We start from the raw sequence: 27992 nt of genomic DNA, 5'->3' as shown, positions 1-27992 counted from the left end.
TTGGCTTGTAGGCTGATAATTATTTGATACTAATCCTTCAAGTGGGAAAAGGATGAAACATTTTCATTATAGCTTTGATAAGGCATAGATCCATCAGGGAACTCCCACTGTGTTTCCCATGTGCAGGTTCTGGTTCTATGGAGAATTTTAATAGTGTTTGTTATGTGTACTTCATTGTCTGGCCTCAATTCAAAATGTCTGAAAGAGATTTCTCTGTCTAAAGACGAAATAAAAAAAGTTGATATCCGGTATTGTGTCCGTCTGTCCGGCAGGCTGCCATCGTTTATGCCCTTTTCACATTGTGTAGAAATGTAGAAAACAATATAACACACTGTTGTATCAGGTGGTGGCAGTCCACTGATTGTACAATTTTATTTTAACAAGTGGCTTGAAGGAAATAACACACAGTTTCACATCATGCAAACATTTCAAATTATAGCCCTTTTGAAAAAGCTGACAGTCTTTACAATTCTTCATGTTCGCTGCTGCGTATGTTTAAGCTCTCTAAACAAACTCATTGTGATGAAATGATTTATCCCACTGGTCTTGGGTCTGTCGTTTGTCTATATTAAAAGCTTTTTCTCCGTATTGACATATATTGATCATCTCCACAAGCTTGATGTGAATTAGCAGGTGTTAAAGGGGACAACAGGTCGTGAAAGCTTTTAAAGTCGTGTTTTAGGTGTACTTATGGAAAGGGCTTAAAACCACAGAAAGCTTGCAGCTCTGCGGTGACGGTCTGCAGACACTTGCACTCACGGCTCGAGTGAAACGTCACATCATCGAAAACACACCAGAAAAAAACAAGTTTACTCCCTCTGCTTTGAGAGTATCATGTAATTGCCCGTGAAAGACTGTGGATAAATTGAAATCAGCAGGAGTTTCAAACGCTGAAGGGTGTAAGAGAGGCTATTTTAGTGCACAGATGGTACCACCTTGGTTCAAATGTAATTTCTCCCTCCAAATGAGATTATGTGGTTGGCAGACTTGAGACATCCTGTTTTGCAATTTAGTTTTACAGCGCATTATGTGGATTTAAGCAGCATGGAGGTGTAAACTCTGTGTCAGCTGCTGTAGATTGTGAGTCACTTCTGTCGTCACTGGTCAGTTAACATGTTTGTCTGAATTTTCCCTGGGATTAGTCTGGGATTGAGCTCACAGAGGCAACTTGTATTGGGAAAATACTATTCACACACGTGTCATTATGCTGTGTTTTTCACTGCGGAGCTTTACAGTAGCTGAGAAGATTCCTGAGATAATTGCAGAATAATCTAATTACTTGAACTTTTTAAATAGAAAGTCATACATCCTGTGGCACAGGTATCTTTTTTTGTGTATTGACTGACACATAGCTCAGTTTTTAGTGGGCCTGTGAGTCAGACTCATAACGTGTGTTAATAGGGGAGTCTTCAGTTTCACCAGCATGGTAAGGTTATACCATGGCTGTGTTTGACTCAGGAAAGGGCTTGTTTTCTTGACTTAGCCTGACCTCTGCTTTTTTCCCCCTTAGCTTTCCTCTTGAAAGATGGAAGAGTATGTGTAACTCAATACCACTTTGTTTCTGCTCTATGAACTTCAGCATTCATAAATAGTTTGACTGTGTGTACATTATAAGTTTTGGTTGTTGGCAACAACATATCTTTCCCTTTCTTCTATGCCTTTTTATATCTTGTAACCTTGACGACTTAATGATGCATTTAAATCAGCTTCCTAGTACTCAATAATCCTGTGAGTGACGCATCTTCAAAAGCACTTTGACAAAGATCAGTGAAACAGAGGAGGCCAATTAATGAGGCCAAATATGTTTTATCAAACAACATCTGACATAATAACTCACACACACCTTTTCTTTCCCTTATTTTGGACATGCCATGAATTAAATTAGTTGTTACCTGGTTGTTACCTGCCGATGGACAATTCCCAAGTTTAAGCTGAATTCCCCAGTGGGATACGGCTATCTCGTTCAAGTGGCTATTTGTCAAATATTTCAGAGTTATAGACTGCCTCTCTTCTGTCTGGCTTTGATAAGGTAATCTATATTTTATAACGTCCAATATCAAGATTGTTTTAACTCAAGCATTGCAATAAGAAATTGGCTGGAATAGCAGTATATTGAAACTCAACAATTCTAAAAGGTGGAGACTATTGATTGATTGCCAGTGCTTTGATACGTTTTATTCTTATGTAGTCCTTCCTCATCACTTACCTGCTGTATCAATATTGTGGTGCAGACTTCCTTGCGGGCAATATGCTTGGAATCTCCGAGAACCTCAGTTGAGTTGACATGTGAAAATTCTCAGAAATGTAGATGCTTTTGTCGTTGACCTACGTTTCTGCTCAGCCCAACCCCCGCTGTTGGTGAAGGGATTGAGTTTCAAGTTTACAGAAGCAGCCAGACTCATTCTACCCTCCTAAATGCAACACCAATTGAGTTTGTACACAATTCAATTACTTACATTATCAGGGGCAGGAATGGTATTTTCTTATTGAATATATGGCAAAACAGCCACAAAAAATATCAAATCAAACTCCAATGTTAACCAATCCATTTATCCTGTAAAAACAAAAACATTTTAAGTGCAAGATTTCATACATCTGATCCAGTTGTTTACGTGATTTGAAAGCAGCTCAGATCTGGGCCAGGAATACTCCCCTGGCACATGGCATATGGCTGAGAGGACGCCGCATTTCTTAAAAGGACCTTTATTAGTTTCATTGCAAAACTCTGGGCCTTATGGGTTTGTAAGTATGCAGTTCCCAGATTTTCCAGCAATAAGTTAGAAATCCTCACACTGTACAGGGGAAGTCGAGCTGCTTGGCATTTAACGCGTGAGCCAATGAGAACAAACCCTGAATGTGGAAGCAAAGTTACGTTTTTTGCAGATCTTAAAGAGGTTAAAGTATTCGGTATAAATACACTTGTAATGATCTACAGCAGGGGTGTCCAAACTTTTTTCACCGAGGGCCAGATACATAAAAAGGGCCCCTCACTGGTGAGGTATATTGCCTCATAAGTTAAAGTGCACCTATCATGCTATTTTTAGGCAATAGCATAGGTCTCAGATATATAAAAATATATAAAAAACATGTCTATGAAGTGTTTTGCTCAAAATACCAAACAGATCACCCATTCTAGCCATGCCTCATATGCCTCTATTTCACTTCCTGTTTCAAAAGTGCTGATTTTGGGTATAAAGCTTTAAAAAAATTAAATAAATTGATAACAAAAAAGGAGGGGGCGGAGCTCATGCGGGACCCGGCAGCTACTGTCTAAACTAAATACTGCGGTGATGAAACGCCATATCATGGATTATCAAGGATTGTTTCTGAAACAGTCTGGAGCTCAAAGGCTTTCTCTCTTGCCGGTTACACCACAAGGTGAGTTCCTTTTTATTTCCTGCTTCTTCACACACACGCTCTCCAGTACAGGTTAGCTCTGAGTGTTAGCAATGCTAATGTTAACACCGACCATATTACGTCCAAAACAGTCGGGCATTGTTTCTGATAGCAACTTTCTGATAGTGCCGTGGGTCAACATTTCCGATATTACGTCATATCGGACGTTGTACCCCCATCTTTAGAGATTTGGGTACGGAGGAAAAGAGAGAGGGTTTTATTGTCTGACGCTGCGTGAGTTCCCCGACGCACCGGGGACACATATTTATGTATAAAAGACATAAAAAAGTGCATTTTGCATGATAGGTCCCCTTTAAGTTGTAAGTCAGCAAAATCAATCAAATGTAGGTAAATTATGCTTGTTACTTGAATATGCTTTATGAAAAAAAACAGCCTACATCACAGATCTCCATAGGGTTTCTTATATTTTGTTGGCAGCTCATCCCTTAGAAAAAGGAGCCTCAGATTGCTTCTAATAAAGGGACACAGGAAGGGTATATTTCAAGCAGAGGTCGCATTAACCGAATATTTTCCGTCTATGACGGATTTTTTTTAACAATGACGGAAAAATCTGATAGCCGTCCGTCATCTTGACAGATTAGTACAAACTCAGAACAGCGCCAAAGTATCCCCGCAGCGGGGCTCCGTTATTATGCTGTGTTATGCATGCCCGCCCGAAAGGAAATTATATCGTTTCCAAACCTAACTTTTGCCGAACAGATCAACAAAAGTATTTGCTTTACGCTGTGCGCGCTCTCGCGAGGTGCCGTGGGCATGCATAACACGGCGTGACAGTTCACGAGCGTGCTCTCTCTGCCCCCCGGCAGAGTTGTGTACAGGCCGACGGGTGATAATGGATTTTGACGGAAATGTTGCGATCCTGTCCGTCAAACCTCTGATTTCAAGCTTGTTATGTAAATAAGTCATTAGGCTTTTTTCTTATCAACTTAGATTTGTTAGAAATAGTTTTCAACTTGAATTTACTGAATGTATTTGAGACATTTGGCTTATTAATTCTTGAATACTACTGTGTAATATATGTTTGCATATATATTGGAGAAGTACAATACAAGAGAAGCACAAGTTTCATTTGTGGGCCATATTTCATTATACTTTTTGAATTCGCTGAGGGCCGTTTCAAAATTGCCCCCGGGCCGTAGTTTGGACACCCCTAATCTACAGGAATTACATTTATATTTGACATTAGTGAGTATAATGTTAATTAACATTAATGTGTCAAAGGTTAGATAATTAACTCCTAGCACTATGCAAACGAGTTACTACTAGTTAAACTTATGGAACTCACAAGTTCTTCCTGCATCATTAGAAGATATTGCTCATTGTCCAAAATGCCCCTGTGTCTTTCCCTATAGCCCTATATATCCAGTGGCGAGTAAGAAATTACTGAATGAGTGAATTAGTGAAAAGGTTAATTAACTATTAAACCATGCAACGTTGGTTGATTAAATGTACTATGTCTATGTTCATGTTGTTGTGGTTTAATGTTTGCTTGTGAAGTTATTTTTTGAACAATCATAAGCAGTGCTTCAAAATGCGCACAAAAAAGCATATTAGTGAATTTGTGCATAACACCATGTCACTCTCATGCTTATTTCTGGATTCAACTCTGCAATAAGGTGTATTGTTGATGTGATGTGGCAATGCAATTATTGAAAGAACAATAGTTCTCTGTTGAATAAGTTCATATTTATTAGTTATTAACGATATTTTTCAGGGATAATATGTATCATAAAGACTACAGTAAATAAGTGTAAAAGCCGATTAATTATAGATTCAGCCTGTACTGTAATATAGGAGGCTGCTACATCAGTTTAAAAGATTTCCAAGTTTTGTGTTAATTATCCCATGTCCAAAATGACTACTTAAATAAGTTAAGTTAAAGCCTTTTATTGTCATTATACACAGAGTATAACGAGATTCAGAGTGCAACTCTGTCCCGGTGTGCAAAACATACATACAAATACATAACACTAGAAAACACAGCAATAGGACATACAATCATACGGGGGAATAAATAGTTACAAATATTGATATAAAAATAGTATATAAAGTGCATTAAAAGTGTGTGTATGTGTGAGAATGGTTACAGTTATTGCATTATGTGTGGTGGTTGAGCAGCCTGACGGCCCAGGGGTAGAAACTGTTTTTAAGTCTGTTTGTCCGTGACTTGAAGCTCCTGTATCTCCTCCCAGAAGGCAGGAGAGAGAACAGTCTGTGACCTGGGTGAGAGCTGTCCTTTATCATTTTGTTAGCTCTGCTGAGGCAGCGGGAGGTGGAGATGTGTTCCAGAGAGGGCAGGGGGCAGCTGATGGTTTTCTCTGCCATCCTGATCACTCTCTGCAGGGCTTTCTTGTCCGCAGCTGAGCACCCTGCATACCACCCCGAGATGGAGTATGACAGCACGCTCTCGATGGTCGCCCGGTAGAAGGACACCAGCAGCTTCTTGTTCAGTCGGTTTCTCCGAAGCACCCTCAGGAAGTGTAGTCGCTGCTGGGCCTTCTTAACTGCTGCAGTGGTGTGTGCTGTCCAGCTGAGGCTCTCCGAGATGTGAACCCCCAGGAACTTAAAGGTGGAGACCCTCTCCACTCTCTCTCCATTGAGGTGAAGGGGGGCGTGTTCTGGACGGTGCTTTCTGAAGTCTATGATGATTTCTTTTGTTTTGCTTGTGTTCAGATACAGATTGTTTGCTGAACACCACACAGACAGCTTCAGGATCTCGTCTCTGTATGCCGACTGGTCGTCTCCCTTGTATATTTGGCCGACCACAGTGGTGTCATCTGCAAATTTGATAATGGAGTTGGAGGGGTGAATGGGAGAGCAGTCGTGTGTGTAGAGAGTGTAGAGTAGAGGGCTCAGCACGCAGCCCTGCGGGGAGCCAGTGCTGAGGGTGCGGGTGGAGGAATGTAACCAAAAGTCCTTAGTATGTTACAGGTCTTGGAGAGCACTACTACATATGCGAGAAAACAAATCTAAAAGCATTTTGTGGTTCAAGAGGGGCTGCACAAACTCAGGTTAATTGGCTGACACTTGAGTCAAATACTGTATGGTTGGGGCAGCCAACTATTTTAAACACAATTTAAAAACAAAAACAAATGTGGTGGTGTGGAGCTAGAAAGAATTAGCCTAACATTAACAGAAATCGGTAGCTCACTCCTCATATTGGCTGCATGTTATCATCTCAGAGCTACATTAGCTGCTACTAGCATAACACAACTGAATCCATCACCACTGAACTTGCATTGTGGGTAATGAAGGCACCAGGTTTTGACAAGGAAGAAGATGGAAAAGAGGATATTTTTGATTCTGCTGAAATTATGTCTTGGAGAATTTTGATAATGGGCCAAGGAAGCTAATTTCTGTCTGCAAGGTGCAGTCGTCTGGTTTCAGTTTGTGTGCAGAGGCACTTTTTTGGTTCCCCTGGGAACATTTGAAAATGATTGCTTGCTAACAATTATGCAAATGAGAAAATGCTCAGAAATCGGGTGCTTTACGCTCTTTCTATGTGCTAATAATCTGGTCCACTTCACTTCACCACAGTGTTAACCCATGAATTAAGAGTATATTACTAAGATTTAAATATACTTGGTTAGAGTGAAAGCAACACCTCCATACACTGGGAAAAAAACATATTTTTAAAATGTAGTCCATAAAGATGATTTTGTGTTAGTGCTCATTTTTTGTGTATGATGTGCAGAGCTAATTCTCTTTGACTGAGTAACGGCTGTGTTAATAGTAAGCTGAATGTGTGATATCGACTTGCGCTTTTCTCATCCGTGCAAACTGTTTGCCTTTCGCTACAGACTCCTTTTACCCAGTTCCAGCAATTTTCAGTCAAATAAAAGCATGGTTCAAAGACCTCAGCACCAATGACCCTGTAGTAAGTGGAAAGTGGAAAGCTCACGCTGACAGGCTGCTTGCAGGCCTCTCAGTTGGAGCACACCGTGAACAGTGTTGTCCATGTGTGCTTACATTTCCCTCAGTGCACTAGACAGTCTGAGCATCCTCAAATTGATGCATCAACATTTGTGTCTCTGATATGTATTAAATCCTTAAACGCAGTGATATATATGTATCTTTGGAGTTAATCCATTAATGGCTCAGCACATCATTTAGTGGCTTTATGTAATCAGATTTGCGCAAGAACATCTTTTTATAGAGCAAGCTGGCTTGTGAGCATCCTTTGACAAATACAATGATAAAAAACACCCTATGGAAAACACACTACAATGTCTACAATGTGATTTTTATATAATCTTCCTTAATATCTTGCGTTTCAAATGGACTTACTGTATGTCTTGTGAAGGCTTTTCCCTTGAAGTCACACTGGAAATTATGTTGCGTGTTATTTAAATTAAGCCCTCAGCAGTGCTTTAAGGAAAGAGGCTAGCTACAACGCAAAGTAAATATCACTTTGAAGGTCATAGTATAGTTGTTACAGTCATGTTATATAATGGTTTTCTATTGTTCAGCACAAAAATGAACCCTATGATAACAATTAATATGTTAAACTGAATTGATCAACATTATGGTTTTGTTCTAAAAAATGAATACATACATAAACTAATAATAATAATAATAATAATAATGTTGTCAGTTATTAAACTGGAGTGTTATTCATTTTCTTTTCTGTTAAATAAATAATTAGAGAGATGACTGACCTTGCTAGATGAGTTTAAGTAGTCCTCTACAAAGCACCTCAATCAAGGTGACCAAGTGCAAAGGTTCACTCTCAGCAGCCACTTCAATAAGCAAATGAAAAGGGTTGAATATTAGTGCAAATGAGGGACACCTTGGGGTGCTTAAACGGTGCCTAATTTGTCTACAATTTAGAGGCTTTAATGGGGAGGCTGTAAGAATTAGGGGAAAACATTGTCCTTGCCCTAGTTGTTAGTGAGCAGCAGGCTGCATAGTGCCCCTTTGGTCGACAGTGATAAGGGGCTGATTGCCTCTACTGTACATGTGTCACCTTTTTTGTACTCCGCTCCTTCTTCTCTCAAATGTTAAATGTCTGCAGCACTGATTGCTCTGTTGTGTTCGGCTCTTGCTAGTAATGGCCCACAACATACTTGCTACGGAAATTATTTTCATCAGGTTCCTAAGGTCACAAGGACAAGCATTTGCTTCTGGCTTCAAAGTGTGCTTCATTGTGTTCACTTCTACCGGTCAAACTGGTCAAATATTTTTGCCCACAGGCCCCCACTGCGCACCAGTTTTCCGTGTATTTGTGCTGACTCTTGGACAGGCAGTTCCACATAGCTTTCTGGTTCATTGACTTTAGTTTGATCATTATGGGACGGGTGGCGCAGTGGTCTGTCGTGCATCCGATCATCAGATCAAGGGGGAGTGCTGGGGAACTCCAGTTCGAAACCCGCTCCTGCCGCCACTGCGTCAGGCCGTTGTGTCCTTGGGCCAGACACTTCACCCGGATGTGCTCCTGTGGGTATTGTCCACAGTACATGTATAATATCAATGTGTACTTGTAAAAGCGCCTCGATGACTTCGAGGCGTGAAGATGGACGGTGTGGCGCAGTGTGCTGTGCAATGATCATCAGATCAAGGGGTGAAACCCGCTGCTGCTGCGTCTGTAAAGCCGTTGTGTCCTTGGGCAAGACACTTCACCTGAACTTGCTCCTGTGGGTATTGTCCACAGTGACCATTGCATGTATAAAAAATATGTGTAATGAGCATCTATAATAATGAGCATATAATAAATGTAAGGAATTATTAATTATTTATTATTATGTCATCAAAATCACTCGCTGAGCTGTGACTTAAAAGCACAAGATCATCCAGAATGACCGGCTGTGGTAGTGATAGGGCTGCAACTTAGAATTATTTTCATTACTGATGAATCTATGTCACAACACACAAGCCCAAGGGAGCATCTTCGAATCACTAAACTAAAACATAAAAGATAAGGCATAACGAAAGGTCTTTGTTGGCCCATGCTACATCTTTCAACAGGCTTTATGTAAATCAGGCCAATAGATGTTTTGTAATCCTGCTGAAAAACAGACAAACAGGAGAAGCAGAGTCGGGGTTTCTGGCATAACTTCTTCAAAGCTGCATGGAGAAGGGAAAAGGAGGTCAAAACTCCAGCACCACTTTTAATAAATAGAGTATCACTTGGAGTGTATGATGCAAACAGACGGCATCCATGACCCCCTGCACTAGATTATATTGTGAATTGAAAATATCATCATTGATTATGTTGTAGTCTCTATTGGGTTTTCATGAGCAGCGAGAGCGAGCAGCAGTTTGATCTACGTGCCGAGAATACTGATGGTGGCCGATACTCACATCCATTTGGACTTGTTAAAGTGCTTCTCTGTAATGACACTTTGGCTTTGTCTTGTTAAACAAAATGGTATATTAATTGAAAAATTGGCTTTGAGCAATTCATTATAATGATGACAGTGAGATTGTGGGCTCCAAAACTGGAACAAGGTTATGCAAATGAATTGCTGTTAATTGAAGGCAAAGAAAGATTTGTGGCTGCCACAAAGACGCTAATGGGAATGAACTGAATTTCTTTCAGTTCAGACGCATTGGATACACCGCACCTGAACCATTAAGTCCACCTGGCCTCACTGTCATCATTCATTTATGAAACCTTTCGTGTAAAAAAGAAAAAGACCACTGAGAGACTTGCAATCGTTTTATGGCTCATGCAGTGTTTTCTTTTATCAGAGTGTATTTTGGTGAAAGTGTCATTTAAAAATAGATGAGTCCATTAGAAAGTACCTGCTGTCAATCCTTATAAATATCACATAGACCTACTTTTTGTGAACTCACCTATTTTCATTTTCACAAGAACTGTACAGTAGGTAAAGGCAATTTCCAAATATTTTGTAAATAATTAATATTGAATGTGTTGTTTGAGTCAATGTTTGCCATGAATAAATGATGCTGTTTTCATGCCAACATGACATCCTCTCATGTCTTATCTTTAGTGGCTGTGATTTAGAGGATTATTCCTGAGGTTGCCAAGCAGTGACTGATATGGTATCATTTGCCATTAATACTACAGCGTGTGTAGAGAACACCGTCTGTTATGAGAAATAAAAGCTCTAAGGATTATAATTCCATTTAGAAATGTATTTTTAACCTATGATCCTTATAATCTATATACAAAAGATGACTCCATTTTGTAACCCTTTGTCCTGCTTGCAGTCTGCCACAAGTATTATTAGTTGACAATTTGAAAAATCCATTAAGATATTATGAGTTGTCCGGTGCATTTGATTGTTGCATAAGCAGTCGTCTTTAAGCTTTTAATGACAATTAAAATGCTTTATTTGCATTGCTTTATTGCTCATGTGTACTTAATCCCTTATGTAATGCAAAACATTTCTTTTTTGTATGTGGGAGAACCACCCAATCAGAGCTTATGCTGCCTTTTAGAGCACACACAATGTTTCCATCAAGGACAAAAGTGCTGTTCTTCAGGCTTATGACCAGAACAGGGTATAATTAGGAACTAAATGCTGCTTCAAGTCAGAATGTGGTCTGCAAGCATTTCCAAAGGACAACCAGTCTTGTGGTTTGTGGTTTTTATCATCAAATGCAAATTGCACAGTTGAAGAGGAGTGGCACTGACTCATAGAGTTTATAATATCCAGGAACCTCAGCCGCTAAAACATTCATGCGGTGCAATATGTCAAAAGTAACATATTCATGTTTTTTCCAGATAGTACGCTGGCCATTAAAAACAAGATTCAGCAGAGATATAATTTTCGTAGACCCCCCTATTTTGTGGAGAAAAACATACAAGAAAGTCCAAAAGCCCTGGAGATCAAATGTTGAATACATGCCAACAACAAGGAAGTGAATGTTAGCCAATGGTGCAAAGAATGGCAAATGACCAAAACAAGTACATTAAACAAACATTGGACTATATATCCATAATAGAGGCGCTTTACAGTGACCAGAGTAAATATTATCTGTATATTATATATCATCTATGTGATGAAGTGTGATCTGGAAAGGAAAGTCTCACTTTATATGCACATTTACCTAACAATCTCATCCTCACTGAGGAACCAGCTCACAGAGGGAGACATTATTGGGGGGGTGTTTGGAGTCGGTAAGGAAAATGTATACATTTGTGTTTCCAGATAAAAATAAGTTGCAATCAGAGGTTTTTTGTTGACAATCAAAACACAGTTTGAAAAGTTAATGCCACTTTGGTGTTTTTTAAATATGTTGAAATTGACCCTGAAAAAAGTAAATTCATACACACTCCCAGAGACGGCAAATCTCACATAACATATGTCGGTAAACACATCCATCAATAGGGAGAACATTTAAGAATGATGTAAAAATAAGATCACATTTGCAAATAAATCTGCCATTTTCCATTCAGCTGCAGACAGTACTTATGTGACTTTATGAAAATACATTTGAAAAATGCACAGACTGTTGCCAGTGGTGATGTGTTATGTATGATTGATTTAGGGCACAGTCAGTCGATAGACTTAAAGATTAAGCTCCGTTGTTGGTATTGAGACAAATTGAACATTAATTTATCTTTATTAGTGTTCAGTGATTTTTCTGTTGTATCACACCTCAAGGCAATTTCTGCTGTTGGTTCCAAAACATCTATTTTGTAACGCTGGAGATGAAGATGAAGAAGCTGTCTAAATCCAGACTGTTGTCTTGGCTCTCTGCCAGTGGCTGACTGAGAGAGACAGCTTTTGGACTTGTAGTGGTCCTCTAGTGCCACCATCAATCTGCTCTTTCAGTTTACTACTAGGTGTAGTCATGGACTCTGACCTGAGTTTCAACAGTCACATTAAAACAGTTACTAAATCAGCCTACTATCACCTAAAGAACATATCTAGGATTAAAAGACTAATGTTACAGCAGGATTTGGAAAAACTTGTCCATGCTTTTATTTTCAGTAGACTCGACTACTGCAATGGTGTCTTCACAGGTCTCACTAAAAAATCTATTAGAAAGCTGCAGCTGATTCAGAACGCTGCTGCTCGAGTCCTCACTAACACTAAGAAAGTGGATCACATCACTCCTGTTCTGAAGTCTTTACACTGGCTTCCTGTGTGTCAAAGAATAGATTTCAAAATACTGCTGCTGGTTTATAAAGCACTGAATGGTTTAGGCCCAAAATACATTTCTGACCTCCTGCTAAATTATGAACCATCCAGATCTCTCAGGTCTTCAGGGACTGGTCAGCTTTCTGTCCCCAGAGTCAGAACTAAACATGGAGAAGCAGCGTTCAGTTATTATGCTCCAAACATCTGGAACAAACTCCCAGAAACCTGCAGGTCCGCTGCAACTCTGACTACTTTTAAATCCAGGCTGAAGACTTTTCTTTTTGCCGCTGCTTTTAATTGAACTATCTTAGACTGCACTGTAACTTTTATCCTTGTACTTTTTCTTTTAATGTTTAATTGAACTATTCATATCTTAGACTGCACTGTAACTTTTATCCATGTATTTTTTCTTTTAATGTTTCTTTTATTAGCTTTTCTTTTTAATGACTGATTTTAAATGCCATTTTCTGAATGTCTTTCATTTTTTGTAAAGCACTTTGAATTGCCTTGTGTTGAAAAGTGCTATATAAATAAACTTGCCTTGCCTCGCCTTACTAGTGAACTTATCTCCGATTCCCATGGTTCCAATACAAAGAGACAAATGTAATATTTTCCTTGTCCTAGAACTGTTCCCACTCTGGCACCATTAGGCCACAGTGGCTTGGGAGTTTAGAAAGCAATCATTCAGTTTATGGTTATATATTTGTCATAATTTACTAATCTCGATGTCTTTAATTGAGAGTCTCAAGGATATTCCCTTGATTGTGACATATGACATGCATGTTTTTCTCATACATTATAGCTAACTACCTCCTATAATGTATGCTTCATGGAGCCTTCAATGCAGTCATGATCATCAAAAATACAAAAAAAAATGTAATCCACCATTTTTAGAAATCATTCAGTTAGTTGCATTACAATTATATTTTTTAATATTCATGTCATGTTGTAGTTAAAAGAGTCCTTTGATTCATTAATTTATCTTTATCGTTTAAATTATTCAGCTATTGCAAGTATATTCGCCAGCAAGCAGGCATTTCATTATCAAGATGCTGCATTGTTTCTGTGTTCAGATGTGGAAATATGCTGTGAGTGATTTTAACGATCCACACCACCACGATAATGAGACATTTTCTTTTTAATCTTCTAAATTTACAGCGGTCAGTGCAAAGGTCTCAATCATTTCAAGCTTCAGACTTTTGATCACACAATACTTTGCTGTCATGATTTAAAACAAATCTGGTTTGATATGAGTTTTTGATTTTAGACTTAGAGTTTTGTTCAGTAGTGTAGTTTTTTTGTATTATGAGTAGGTCTGCGATACTACTAATATCATCTTTAGGGTGGGTTTGACTTGCAATCCATGGCTGATAGATAATTACACGCCTTTAAACTCAGTGGAGCTTTTACCGATCATTTAAACTCAACTTTTTAGCTTTGTACTCTCCATTGAAAGTCTACCTTACGAGTTCCAGCATTTCGCTCTCTTATTCACTGTAGGGCATTTCAGGAAATGACTTTGGTCAACCACAACTTTTTTGAAAAAAGAAAAAGCACAAGGCTGTCCACAATCAAGACTGTTGGTAATGTACCGGAAACCCAGTGTCTCCACTCCATGTATGCATGCCGTCTATCCACGTGACTCCATTTTTTACATTAAAATAAATGTATTTTTTACTTAGAAATAATCACAAATCTACAAATGAACACTGAATATATATATGGGACCAGTCAAGCTGAACTTGTAAGTAAGTAAATAAAACTGTAAGTTACTAAAATAATATAGAAACCAAATGCTGGAATTAGAACTGTAAATGTTCCTTCAATCACATGCTATATACTGTAGTGTCAGTATTTAGCCATAGTGGTTCAACACTGTCTTGCACACAAGCCTAAAAACAGTTCTCTCAATATTGGTCTTATATCCTTGCAGCGCGTTGCAGTCTAAGTCATCAAGCTGCAGTTTGCAAAGACAAATAGAAACGTGCGGTTTATTCAAGTGGCGTTTGTATTCTAGCGACCGGTGATGAAAACACACATGGTGTGTATTTTTCAAATTTTCATTTTGGCACACATGCAAAAAGTATTTGACAAAAAGATTACTGTTTTGAGTGAAATGCAGTAAATAAGAATGTCAATGTTTCTCCCTGTAAATGTTTACTTTGGAGGTTTGGAGTCTCGCCAGGAGAGGAGGACTAGTTTTCAGAAATAATCAGGGGGCACACTTATTGCAGGATTCTCTTCTTAAAATGGTAAATGATACTCTACTATGTCTGTGTGAGATGGCGTCTGCAGATAAAGACATAAATGTCCCTCTTTTTTAAGGGTTAGAAAAAATAAACCGCAAAAGTCCCCGCCTCATTTTAGTTTAATGTTTTACAGGGGTTCAAACTGACCTGGAAAGGTTAAGAAATGTGTTGGTAATGTGTTGGAACGGCAGCTTTACTAGACAGGTTTGTGAAAGCAAAAGACTTCTGTACAAAAAGGAAATTGTATGTGAAGTGTAATAAACATATCACTTCACTTTGAAGTGTTTGACTGAAGTGAAAAAATTCAACATATAATATAAATTACTGATCTATAACATAATAAGAGCTTGGTATTTTAAATTCAAGCTGTGAAAATGCACAATTACAAAACTGCCAAACTACTCATACTGTGCATATGCTTTGACGATAATGACACTTGTCCTTTCAGAGCAGTTACCATCCAGATTTACTGTTTCTGGTTTCCTGTTGGTTCAGCTTTTCACCTTAAGTAACACCAGCCGGTTATTCAGATGAAAATAGTGTGACCGCCTCAGCAGCGTTCAGTGGAATATTCTATATTGGCTTAGTATACAGTAAACAGGTAGTATCTATCCTTGTTCGCCTGCGGTCAAATGTTGTTCCATCTGTGGTTGTTTACTGTGCAAATCCATAAACGTCTTCATTCTGTAACCTTATTCAGCGTTCAGACTGGACATCCTTATTTCAGGACTGAGGGTAGTGAAAATGTTGATGGATTGAGGTATTATGGTTTTGTGTGCAGAAAATCCACGACAGCTTGGTATTTACAGTATCATTTTAAGCTTACAAAAGAGACAATGTATACTGTACACGTCTTTGTTCCCAAATTACTTTTTCTCTCAGCACGCAGATTTAGAAGTTCCTCTGCAGCTTACTCTGGACTTTAAACAGGCTCTAGAGAGAACTTAGAAAGTCTGGAAGAAAGTAAACTTTGCTGCAAAAGAGATGGTGTTCAGGTCATTGGTTGCAGCCAACTGTAGAACTATACATCCTGCTTGGTGTAGTAGTACATAACTACAATAACTGTACGAGCATTTCAATGGTGCAACAATAATCATGCATTAACTAAAATATATACTGGTATTAAATCAAGTTCTGTACTTTAAATGCAAATGTGATGTACTTTTCCAACTTTACCGGCTTCAAATCAAACGCTACAATGTAGTAATAATCCAAAAAACATAATAAGTTATGAAACAGCTCCAACAAGGGTATTTCTATTTTTTATATTTTAGAGAATTTAGATACAAGCACATTTTGTATTGAGAGAAGGAGCACACAGTTCATGACTGTATTGACAATGATGTGCTGTTAAATTGACCAAAAACACAGACAGAAACATCTCATATGCGCATATCTAACAAAATAATCCTGTTGGACAGATTCAAATGAACAAGGGACAAATGGACAAATAATCCGCACCAAATTGTAGTTACAGAAAGCCTGAATATGATAATTATATTCTAAGAACATATTAAGTGCAGTTATTTGTATTTGTGAATGGACGTAATCACTTCACTCTGTCTCTTTTTTCTTTTCTTCGGATGTTGGGACTAAATTGCCGCTTGTCAACATATTTTCCTGTCTCATTGTAAAACCTGTGAGCAGAATTAGATTTCTACATAGCAGCAGCCAGGTTTGCTGTGAGCAAACGTCTGTCTTTCATTTGTACTGTTTGCTCTGCATCACTGAACCAAAAAAACAAGACTAGGAGTTTTTTTTTAGCCATACCTCCAGGCATATTGTATGGCATACACGTTCGTTTGTGTTTTTATATTTCATTTCGCTGCAGTATTGGCTCAAAGCACCATGAAAACCCCCTTATAACAGACAATTGTGATTTGTGCGCTGATCCACGCTTTAGTTTCAAAACTAGGCTTGAATTTCTATGTTTTTATTTCCTCTTTTCTTGTCACACTAAGAGAATGAATTTGTTCTTTTTCAATACAATCACATTTGTCATGCCCAAGAGTGATCCTCAGAGAAACAGAGAGCCAGGCGATGTGACCTATTAGTATGGAAAATATTTTCATTACTGGAAAAACCACACCTGAGGTTCCACGACACTCTAACACAATTTTCAAAAGCTGAGACATATAGGGTGAGAACATTTTAGGAAAATAATAGTGTGTTTGTTCGTGTTATACATTTGTCGAGTTCGATTAATGACCACACAGTTACAACCACAGGAATACAAACTGGGACTATAAACAACAAGTGAAATGGAAACTGTTTATATAAGGGAGAAAAAAACGTCCTTTTTTGATTCATGTCAGGAATAAATGTAGTGCTTTAACACTGATGGTTGGATTGTTACGTTAAGTACAATTTAATCTGACTTTCTAGATAGACCAGGCTGTCTTTCATCCAGGCTACCCTGTTGCTTTTCCTCATATTCCAAAAAAAGAAAATGTCAGCAGTGTACATTTTCAAGAATATTTCACAGAAAGAAACCAGATTCAGAGCGTGTTGCCTGCAGCACTGTGGCCAAAGATGAGGAAACCCATGGCTGGAGGGTTTTGAAGCAGCTGTGAAGAGAAAATCATGTCTGGAGATATCAAAAGTTGTCAATCTAGCATTGAGTTACAGTCAGTAAGGTTAAGAGAAGTCTAATAAAAAGTAACAATCTCAAATATGTTGTCTGTTAAGTGAATATCTATTGCCAAATGAGGTCGCACAATTCGAGCCGATGGCCAACTGAAGAGAGCCCTTGCAATAACATTAGTGTCTGTGACGCAGTTTTTAGGAAAATTACAATGATGATCTCTAGAAAGGGAGATCGAAGAAATGCCGTAAATTATTAAGTTCAATGTATCAAAATCAACTAAATTCAATACCAAATGGCTTTTTAGATAATGCATGTATTCGTTGTTGAATCGGTGTCATGATTAAAAGATCTGCTCATTGATCATAATGAGCACTTTCAATTTGGTAACAAAGTTTCCCTGTTGAATCAATCACATTGTCCTACTTGTCTATATTCTATAAGAGAAAAGATCGATTTTTTCAGATCCATCAGGCATCCCAGTTGTTGAGTCTTAATGTCAAAGCCTCTTTGGATGTGTAACAAATTTCAATATTGCTTAATGATGCTGTTCCATGTAGTAAACCTCAGGGTTTACTACATGGGTCTTGCACCTCACTGCCATTTAAACTCAAATGTTCCGTTTATTCACTCAATATCATTTTCTAATTCTCCAGGCTTACGCAGATGATGTGCTGACGAGAGACGAGCAGATAGGCCTTTTGTTCAGAGCCAAACAGAAGTGTGAGGAGAACAACAAGTCAACGCAGAAGGTTCCTGGTGAGTAGAGAAACAATATGTTTATGTAAAGTGGTAACAATGACAATGATAACATGGTCATTATGCAGGGTCACAATGTTCAACATTGAAGTTTAGCATGTTAACATTGTGCAATATGTTTCACCCATGTGTCTGCTGCACCAGAATTGACCTCCGTGGACAATAAAGCTTAGTGTGGTGAATTAAACTGAAAAAAATATATAATAGAAGTAAAACGACCACAACAGTCAGAAGTATTCATCAGCAAGGGCCCATGAACGTCTGTAACAAGTGTCATGGCAGACAATATGACATTATTGTTTGGATATTACCGTCTGCATCAAAACTGTGGACTGACTGCAGCCACACAGCATGGTTCAAGATAAGAAAGCTAAAAGGAAATATCACAATTCTTAATCCTATTGCAGGTTTTCTTTTTGCCGCAGAGCACTTTTTGCTGAGAGGGTATCTTTAATCACCCACTCAATTTTGTCTATCGTTTTTCCTCCTTTAACCACATAGTGATTTTGTCATGCAATACTAGATTTAAGAAAGGGGGGTTACAGTATTGCCGTTTGGATTTTTGTATTGATAACAGATAAAAATCCACAGGCCTGCCCATCATGGTTTGAGTATATTGACCAGAATGTATTGCTTAGCAACACTATAGAAAGCTAATCATGTAGGATACGAGAGATTTTGACGGCCTCCCGTGATGGCAGGGTCTCACTTCATTAGCCTTGATTGGTTCTCCAATTGTTTGATTTTCCACTCCCTACAAATAATTTCTGTGTCATTTAACCGCGCAAAATGGTTTCATTTGTCAGAATAGGCTCAGTTATTGAGGCACAATGAATTCCAGTTGGGACAAGAGTTTTAATGGGGAGTGCCATTAATCCCTGTGGGGTTAAAGTGCATGAAATGTAACACTCAATGAAAAGGGTGCCGATACGATGTAGGAGGAGGACCTGGAACAATTCTGGATTGATGGAGGTAGAAATAAATCGACACAAAATATAAAGTGTAGAAGGAACTGTGAGAGTCAACAGTGAAGCCAGCCACAGAAACATAAATCAAAGTGTGAGAGTGTGAGTGTGAAGACTGCCATGTTGTCTTGATTGAAAGTGATTGGTGATTTGTTCTGAATGTGAACTTTCCTCTTTCCTTTGCCCTCCCTGTGGCTTTCCTCTGAGGGTGGGATTGAAAGGCGAAGCAGATCCTGCTCGAGTGTATTTGTGTATTTATGGGTTTCTTAAGGGCAGTATTTTCCAGCATACCCCAACATCTACTTTATCCCATTGTGGTTACTGTCATTTCCCTGCTGATTGTTCGGAGAGGGATTTTGGGTTCCACAGCCAAACCAATCATATTATATTCTCTTTAACCCCAGTGCATTGTGGTCACATTGTATAATCTGACCCTCAAAACGCTACCCCCTTGTGAATGAAACACATCATTAAAAATGTTTTCTTCAAGGCTGAGAACACAAAAGCCTTTGTTGACCATTCCCACTAGTCACAGTCCATTTTCCCGTGTGGTATTGTTCCAACTTTTCATGGTTTTGATAAAAGTCCATTTTCAGTTGTTGCAGACATATAACACAGGCGCCGACCAGAAGCTTGTGAAAGATGTCAAAGGCTTATAATATAACAACACTGTGCTTTTTCTCAAAGCGTATTTAACAGGATGGCAGTAGCAGTAGGCTACATGCTAATGCAGGACACAGCAGTCAGTCATACATTAGGTCTCTCTCAGATAAGAGGCGTACTGCACATCTGACCACCATAATCATGCCTAATCCATCCTGACATGTCGAAGTGACTAGCATGCCTCGTGTCACACTCCACCAGCAACCTCCAAGCACATTTGCAGCTGTCTTTTTATTTACATATTATTTGTGAATTGAGTTCAAACCCAATAATAGTCTTGATGAGATTTAGATATGATTGGCACATGATAATGCGATAATATGATTTATTGTAGAGAATAAGATGTGAAAAGACTGATAGCCTACCACTTTCATGTCAATGTCAAGCTAAAGCTAGCAGCTGGTTAGCTTAGCTTTGCATAAAGACTGGGAACAGCTAACCGTGCTTTAAAGGTTACAATATCAAGTTGTTTTAATCAGAATTGTGCAAACAACAGGGTTTTATGTTCTGGATATTTCTTGCCCAGTAGCAGAATCTTCCTTGCTAAATGTTGTTAAGAATGCATGCTAAGCTCGGCTAACTTACTGCTAGTGGAAGTTTCATATTTACTGTTAAAACGAAAGGGAGTATTTTTGCTAACATTACAATATAGTCCTTTAATTGTTAATTGAGATGTAGTTGCCCTTTATTTTTGCAGTGTATCTTGAACAATAAGTTAATACATTTATTAATTTCAAAACTTTTAAAACTATTTATAAAACACGTTTTTAGGGTTTAATGCTACATTTTATGAACAGCTTCTCAAAGTGAGTATGTGCTCAGTTTTTAATTACAAATTAAATTATTACAAAAAACAATTAAGTTGTATCAGTCCCAAAGCAACACCTACAAAACGTATTTGACCTTTTACAAATTAAATTATCGTTGATAAATCAGGGCAAATATCAGCCCTATATAAACTTGACATCCTTTCGTGGCAATGTGTCTGTATACAGAGCCGGCCCGACCCATTAAGCGACATAAGCGGCCGCTTAAGGCCCCGCAGCCACTAAGGGGCCCCCTAGCAACAAAAAAAAAATCTCAGTACACCGTCGGCGTGATAAGTATGTTTAATTAATTGTGTTAATATGCCTAGATTGCCTACTCTCAAAGTCATGTATTATATTATTGAGTCAATAATATAATACATTAACCATGCTTTACTTGAACCTCATCATGACACTAGAGAGGACGGCAGGATTGTAATTTCCCGTGTTCAGTGAATGCAACAGAGGCAAGACACCAGACCAACCAGAGAGTTGAATGGAAATTGGCTAATATGTACCTATCCTATGAGCTGTGACAATGTTTAAAATAAACTGTCAGTCGGACTCAGAGTTTTTGAAGATGGACATAAGGAAAAAAAATTCTTAAAATAGGCGAACATTCTCAAGTGGTGGCTCACACAACAACCCCAGAGCCACCACTTGAGCCAGGTAAACAAGGTATGTAAATGTCAGTAAACTTCCAAGTTATGCGAACATAACATATGCAAAGCATAAATTACAGCTACGTTGACGTTACTTTGAATCGCGGGGGTAAGCTAAACCGTTAGCAAGTAGCTATAGCTAGCCAGATATATTAAATAAACACTTTGTCATACAATCGAAATGTAATGTTTTTTAGCGTTACCTGGTGATTTCAAAGAAAGCTCTGTGGAAAATGTTGACTTACTGTTCGACATGAAGCTAGAAGCTACCTTACAGTACACAGTTGATCCTGAGTCCTGTCAGTTAAAGTGCTTCATAGTTAGCTTAGCTAAGCATCTATAAGCAAATATATGGATGTTATGTGACAGTATTTCTGAGAAAAAGTCAGCTGAAATGGTGGCATAGTTGTCACTGCTTTACGTGTCAACAGCATGTTTGAACGTATTTGCAGCAGTAAATGTGGCTGTTTGGCCACTGACGTTGTCATAACAACACCTGAATTTAAATGTTCAACCTCTTTTTGTGACAGATTTTTGCAAGAAATTATAATTCTTCTGAATGATATTCCTATTGACAGCTAGTTTATATGTGAACATTATGAGATGGACAGCCAGAGAGAATAAATGAAAAACAGTTATGAAATACTATATGACAAAACAAGAATACAGTTTAAGTGATTTGTAAAATATCCATAAAGAAAAATCTGTTTACAGTTCTGTTTCATATGGGTGTTGAGAGATGTATCAATAGATCTCTTAATTTTGCTCTCAAAGTGCACCAGATTGATGCTTTTAACTTCAATATTAAAAACCATGCCCCTAGAGGAGGTGAAGTCCACGGTGTTTACAATATGTGTGCTTATTAGGGATGTAACGATACCAAAAACTCACGGTACGATAATATCGCAATAACAAGTCCACGGTACGGTATTCATCGCGATATTGAATAATAAAGGGAAGAAAAAAGAATATTTTTTCTTTTTCAATAAACATGTTTTTTACTCAGAAAATGTTTCTTTATTACATAATAAATTTGATTTGTACAGCATTTTAGTAGGATAGCAATATTTTAAAGTGTCAAAAACAAAGTGACAGTAACAGACTGGAACAAGAAAACCAGTGTTTTTGTACCTATAGTACTACCAAACAAAGTAGGCATTTTCTTTGTGCCACTGCATCTCACAAATGAACAAGGACATTTAATAATCAGACAATAAATAAATAAAATAAATCAAGTTTCACTTTAGTTTTTCAAGTAACTCAACTCAAACTCACTAGTCACTCACTCAGCATCATCAGACAGGTTTTTAGGAATATGAGAATGTCCAAATGTCCAGGTATTTATAAGCTGGAATGTTTGGGCATTTACAATATCCCCTGCTCTGGAAAAAACTCTCTCGCTTGGTACTGATGTTGCTGGGACAGCAGTGGTCGTGTTGATGGAAAAATCTGAAAGCAGTCTGTCATTTTGACAGATTAGAACAAACTCGTAACAGCGCCAACGTTTCCCCGCAGCGAGGCTCTGGTGTTATGCCGTGCTATGCATGCCCTCCAAAAGGAAATTATATAGTTTCCAAACCGTACTTTGCCGTACAGATCAATACATGTCTGGGGTTGTCAATGTCTCTAGCTGTGTAAATGTAGCCCTGTAAATACGATGTCTTTTTGTGTTCTGTTGTTTTATGTTCATGTTGTAACCTACTTGCTGCCATGTTGGACAGGTCTCTCTTGAAAAAGAGATCGATGATCTCAATGGGACCATCTGGTTAAATAAAGGTTTAAAAAAAAAAGTGTTTAAAAAAAAAAACAACAATTTTTTTTTAAATTAATTATTTTTTTTTAAATCGCGGTAGATTTTGTCAGTCTCACGCCGGTATTGGGACCGCGATATTCGGTATATCGTTACATCCCTAGTGCTTATACTAACATCATAAGACAAAAGTTCGTTCCGCATTGTGTGTATTGAGAACGCGCTCGAGTGAGGGGGGCCCCCAAGCCAAAGCTCGCTTAGGACCCCCAAAAGTCTAGAGCCGGCCCTGTCTGTATATAATGTGATTAACACTGAATCAGAAAGGTCCTGCTGGTATCTGTGAAGTGCTTGAGGTGAAGTTTCAGGGCACATTAGCACATCACACAGTAGCTGATCTGCATACCTGATGCTGCGGGCAAACACTCTGGATATGACTCCTCCTGTATGTGGGGGCTGTTTTCTGACCTCTTTCGGGAAATTGCACATTGTTCAATCAATTCAAATAAACATATTACCTTAAAAAAAGAGTCCCTGATGTGGTTGTTGTATGCCTTGATAAGCAATATGTGCTTGTTAACATGCTTGAATTGATTTTCTTTTTTACTGAACAACACATGGCTTTGACATGTGTTTTTTTGTTTGTAACTAATGTGGAAATCATTTTGAATCTGAGTAATGTATCATTTAAGAGGCTGCGAGATTTAAGATTCAGTTCAAAGAAAGCATTTATCGTGCTTTCTGGTGACCCATGTAAGTGTTTTCCTTGAAGTGGTCATTAGGACTTTGCCAGAATTCCCTCTTGTGATTTTCCAAAAAAAAATTCCACTTGTATTTTGGTGTGACCATCTTTGGGATGAGGTAGCTCGGTGAATAGCAGCTAAATTGCATTTTTTAGGACGTTTTTGCTTTACTTCAGTATTTGTCTTGCCTGTGTCCAGCCTGACCACCCCCATATGTTTTCGCACTGTATAAACATGTGGTGTTCTATTATAGGAGATGTGTAGTGAGGACTGTTGTAGAAACGCTTGGTCTGAAATGTAGGTTTTGCTCTGTAATTAATTGATTGTGCAAGTCTAGGTCCAGAGAAAACAAATGATCATGTTGGTAAAACCATAGTTTTGGTTCGATTTCAGCATTTTATCTATTTGTTTTTGTTTCTCAATTGTGCTTTAAACACACAAAAATCTCCATTGCGTGGCAAAGACAAGGTTTTCATTGAGGGAAACACTGAGGTTTGCTTGGAGAGGACAGTGGAGGGATGTGGGTGCAATGCCCCAGACCTTGCAGTGTGAAAATAGCTCAGCCTTCAAGCTTGTGGTTTGCGTGTAGAATAACATCAGTGATCATTATAAAAGGTTGCATGTATCATGGGAAAATGCAATATGTGTTTTGACATCTGCAGGTTAGAAACCAATGAGTCTGGGGAAAAGAAAACCGTATTAAAACCCAAGTGACATCACTATTACCAAAGTCCCTCCGTAGTCAGGTTTATATTTAAATCGTGGTCAAGAAATGAACGGGAAATTATATATGTGCGTGTGTTCTGTGTTTAATTTGAGCCTGTTAGTAGGTGGTCCTATGGTAATGAAACCTATGGCAAAAAATGAAAAGCAATTTTACTTTTGCTCCCAGGATGTGTGGTCTGCGTGATTTTCAAAACTAAACTCTGTTTTTCAACCACCAGAGATCTGTAGGAATCAGTCAGCTCTTTAATTTTGCGCTCCAAGTGACAGGCAAATAAAAAGCATGTCGTCATGGCTTCAGATGTTTCTTTGTATAGTTTGATTATAGGAATGAGAAAATAATGGATCTACTGCAAAGAGAGGATAGTTTTAGTTTTATCCTTAACTACTTATTAGTGGTCAAAGTTGGGCAGATGTTTTCAATAATACAATATGGATGCCAAGCCATAAGGGAGGCTTTTGCCAGGAATCTGTGGGGAAAGGGACTTTGCTCCCACTATCAAGTGCTGAGGTCCACGGTTTAGCTAACAATTAGGGGCCTCTACGGTTGGAAATTGCATTTTTCTTCCCTTTGAACATGCAACTCTTTGTCTGAAATAAGTAGAAATATATTATTACAAAGTCTCATGTTGTACATTCTTCATGAAAATAGATGAAAGAGATTTGGTGATCTTCAGGAAAAGCACAGAGTAAATAATCTTGAAGCTTCCTGCACAACTTTTCACATATTCCTCAGCACAATTTCACAAATGTGAATCTTTAATTGAATGTTTCATCTGATCAGCTAATCCTGTAATTAAAAGCAAAACTATGTGAAATGTAACCTGATGTATTGCATTTTTTTAAACTTTTTTTTAGATGTTTTGACTCGTAATGTCTGTTCATTAAGGACCAAAACAAGGAGGGATGAGGTATTCCACAAGATTTATGATCATTTTCGATTATTATTAATACTGCCAAAATAGAATATATTTATTAAATAGTGACAGTAGAGATATGAAAACAAATTACACCTCGACCTCCAGGGAGCCGTGATAATTAAATTGAAAGATTAAAAAATAATCCATTAGTAAGTTGATTAATAAAATAATTGGCAACAAAAACTAATTGAATGTTACAGTTAGTAAACCAGGAAAAATGGCAAACCCCTTGTTTCCAGCATCTCGTAAATAATAATTAATGGATTATATTAAAGTGTTGGACTCTTGGTCAGCCGGCCAGATCGGCAAATATTCATATTTTTAATATAACTTGAAGAGAAGAAAATCTATATTAAAATCAAATATGTTCACTAGCATGCCTCATTAGTGCTTGTCAATACCAAACTAATGAGACAGAAGGGAAACTTTCCAATATTTTTACATTTCTATTTTCAACATAGCTTTTATTATGCCTTTGTAACAGATGATTATATCTTTGTGGATGGTCACAAATTAATGTCAGCTTGGAGTCAGGGATGATTTTATTGGGTTAAGGAGGTCAAAAGCCAAGATCACTGCGATCTAACGAAACAGGGTTTTGGCAACAACAACAAAAATGAATATGCTTATTATGATAGTTTAACACATGTCTAATAAAATAAAACTTATAAAGTGATGACATTTTGGAAAGAAGTTGATGTAAACTGCATCATGACTTGTTGACGGAAGCATACCACCACTCATTAGTATCTTGCCATAATAAGATACTAAGAGTACTACGATGCAGTGTGGCAGGAAATATGTTTTTAATGAGATCCAATCTGAAATGAATATCATATAGCAAAAAAACAATATGATGCTATCAAGAAGAAAACAATCATTAAATATGCTGCAACTCACAAACAAGTCTTAGTCAACAAACCAGATTCAATGGACAACTTGTTACTACTTTTCAAAGGAAAACATAATCCTTGGCAACATGCTGCACTTCTTCTCTTGTAAATGCCTACAGACATGTAATGCTGCAGCAGAGGGAGAACAACACTCTGTGGTTCTAGATTTAAAAGTCAGTAATACTGTTGTCTCCTCAGAAAGTTACTGCTCACCAGAATGGGACGGCATTGTTTGTTGGCCTGGAGGGCCTCCGGGAAAGCTTGTATCAACTACCTGTCCGGAGTATATCCATGACTTCAACCATAAAGGTGAGCCCTAGCCCCGGACACAGCTGAAACCGTAATGCTTTTTTCCAGCTGCTCAAAGAGCACCAGGCCCCAGATGCTAACGTACTGTAATCATAACTTGGCTTCCTAACCTCTTTCTCAAGTTCAACAATTATTCAGGTCCAATTAAGAAGTAAGCTGAGGATGAGTAATTGCTTGTGTTGAAAAACAAGTGGCAACATCTGTAATTAAAAATAGCCTTTTCTGTTTGATGTCTAGGACTGGCATACCGTCGGTGTGACAACAACGGAACGTGGGAACTGGCCACAGCCAACAAGACGTGGGCCAATTATAACGAATGTTCAAAATTCCTCCTCCATTACAACCCTAGCCATGAAAGGGTAAGGTCCGTCTCATCGCCATTTCCATGCTCATGGTCACAGTTACAGTGTCTTCCTCCATGATAGCCTTTGTCAATGCATCAAGTTCATTGTAATGCTTTAGATATTTCAGCCTTCTAGGCATTTGTTGCACCGTGTTACCCTGCCATTACGACCCCTTTTAAATGTGTAGCACATTGTCAGCATGCCTGCTAAGTAATGCACAGTGCAAATGAAATTGAGTCTTATTGAGTGAAATGTAGAGATAATGACGGGAAGATAATGACAGTATGGCAATGTGGTGGCTTTTTGATAATATGAGACTTCAATCAGCTGAATGTCAGTATAAACTAAAGGGATTGCTACACTGACTTAATTGCTAATTGCAAAACTTCTCAAAAAACATTCAATTTCAAAGAAGTCTAAGAAGTCACCAATAATGACTAAACCTCAAAGACAACTTCACGGCAGCCACACAGGGATAAAAGAGATGAAAACCAAAATGACTCCATGTACTGGAGTCATGCTGCTTTCCTGGTATTGAAGTAATCAAACTTTAAAAAAGAAGTGTCCCACAGTAGCCATTTGAGGCTACCAGTTATCTTAGTTTGTTGTTTTTCATGAATGAACTCAAATCTTGTAAATTAGTTAAATGTCTATGCCCTGAATTATCATAAGTATGCACACAGCCAAACATTACACCCACATTTTGAAACCAGGCTGAATGGGAGCAAATCGTTGCAGCCAGGTTCCAGTGATTGGTGATAAGAAACGTCTCACAGCTGGGTGTCTAACCTCGTCCCAGGTGTCCTCAAGGTGTTTGATGTGGTTCAGATCAGCACTCTGCTACCAAACTAGGTCTGTTACCCCTGACGCAGAGAGCCATTTTTTTTATGAACCTCACTTTGAAAAACATTGTCACATTGAAACATTGGGTTGAACATGGAGGTACACTTTTGTCATTGCAATCATTATACATAAACAATCAAAAATAGCTGCAGAAGAAGCACAACAGAAACTGTGTGTGTTTTGTGTTTTCGGCTACTTGCTCGAATAGTCCCAAGCGAGTTTTGTGATTTATTTGTATTTTTGTATTGTCGTTTGCTGTGGTTATGATTGATGATGATTGAAGAGCAAAGCTGACATGGGGATGATCATTGT

At 38.2% G+C, this 27992-nt stretch overlaps 1 protein-coding gene across 1 annotated transcript in view; it reads left to right on the top strand.

Moving 5' to 3' along the window:
- The window catches only part of pth1r (parathyroid hormone 1 receptor), a 44439-nt gene that overhangs the window by 4378 nt on the left and 12069 nt on the right, over positions 1-27992 (top strand). Inside the window, exons 2-4 of the mRNA XM_034105054.2 lie at positions 17960-18062; positions 26383-26493; positions 26731-26852. Of these exons, the coding sequence (XP_033960945.1) occupies positions 17960-18062; positions 26383-26493; positions 26731-26852 (336 nt within the window). The remainder of the gene's footprint in view (positions 1-17959; positions 18063-26382; positions 26494-26730; positions 26853-27992) is intronic.

Source organism: Pseudochaenichthys georgianus, chromosome 17 (genome assembly GCF_902827115.2).
Source record: "Pseudochaenichthys georgianus chromosome 17, fPseGeo1.2, whole genome shotgun sequence".
Lineage (NCBI taxonomy): Eukaryota > Metazoa > Chordata > Actinopteri > Perciformes > Channichthyidae > Pseudochaenichthys > Pseudochaenichthys georgianus.
This window is presented reverse-complemented; position numbering and strand designations above follow the sequence as displayed.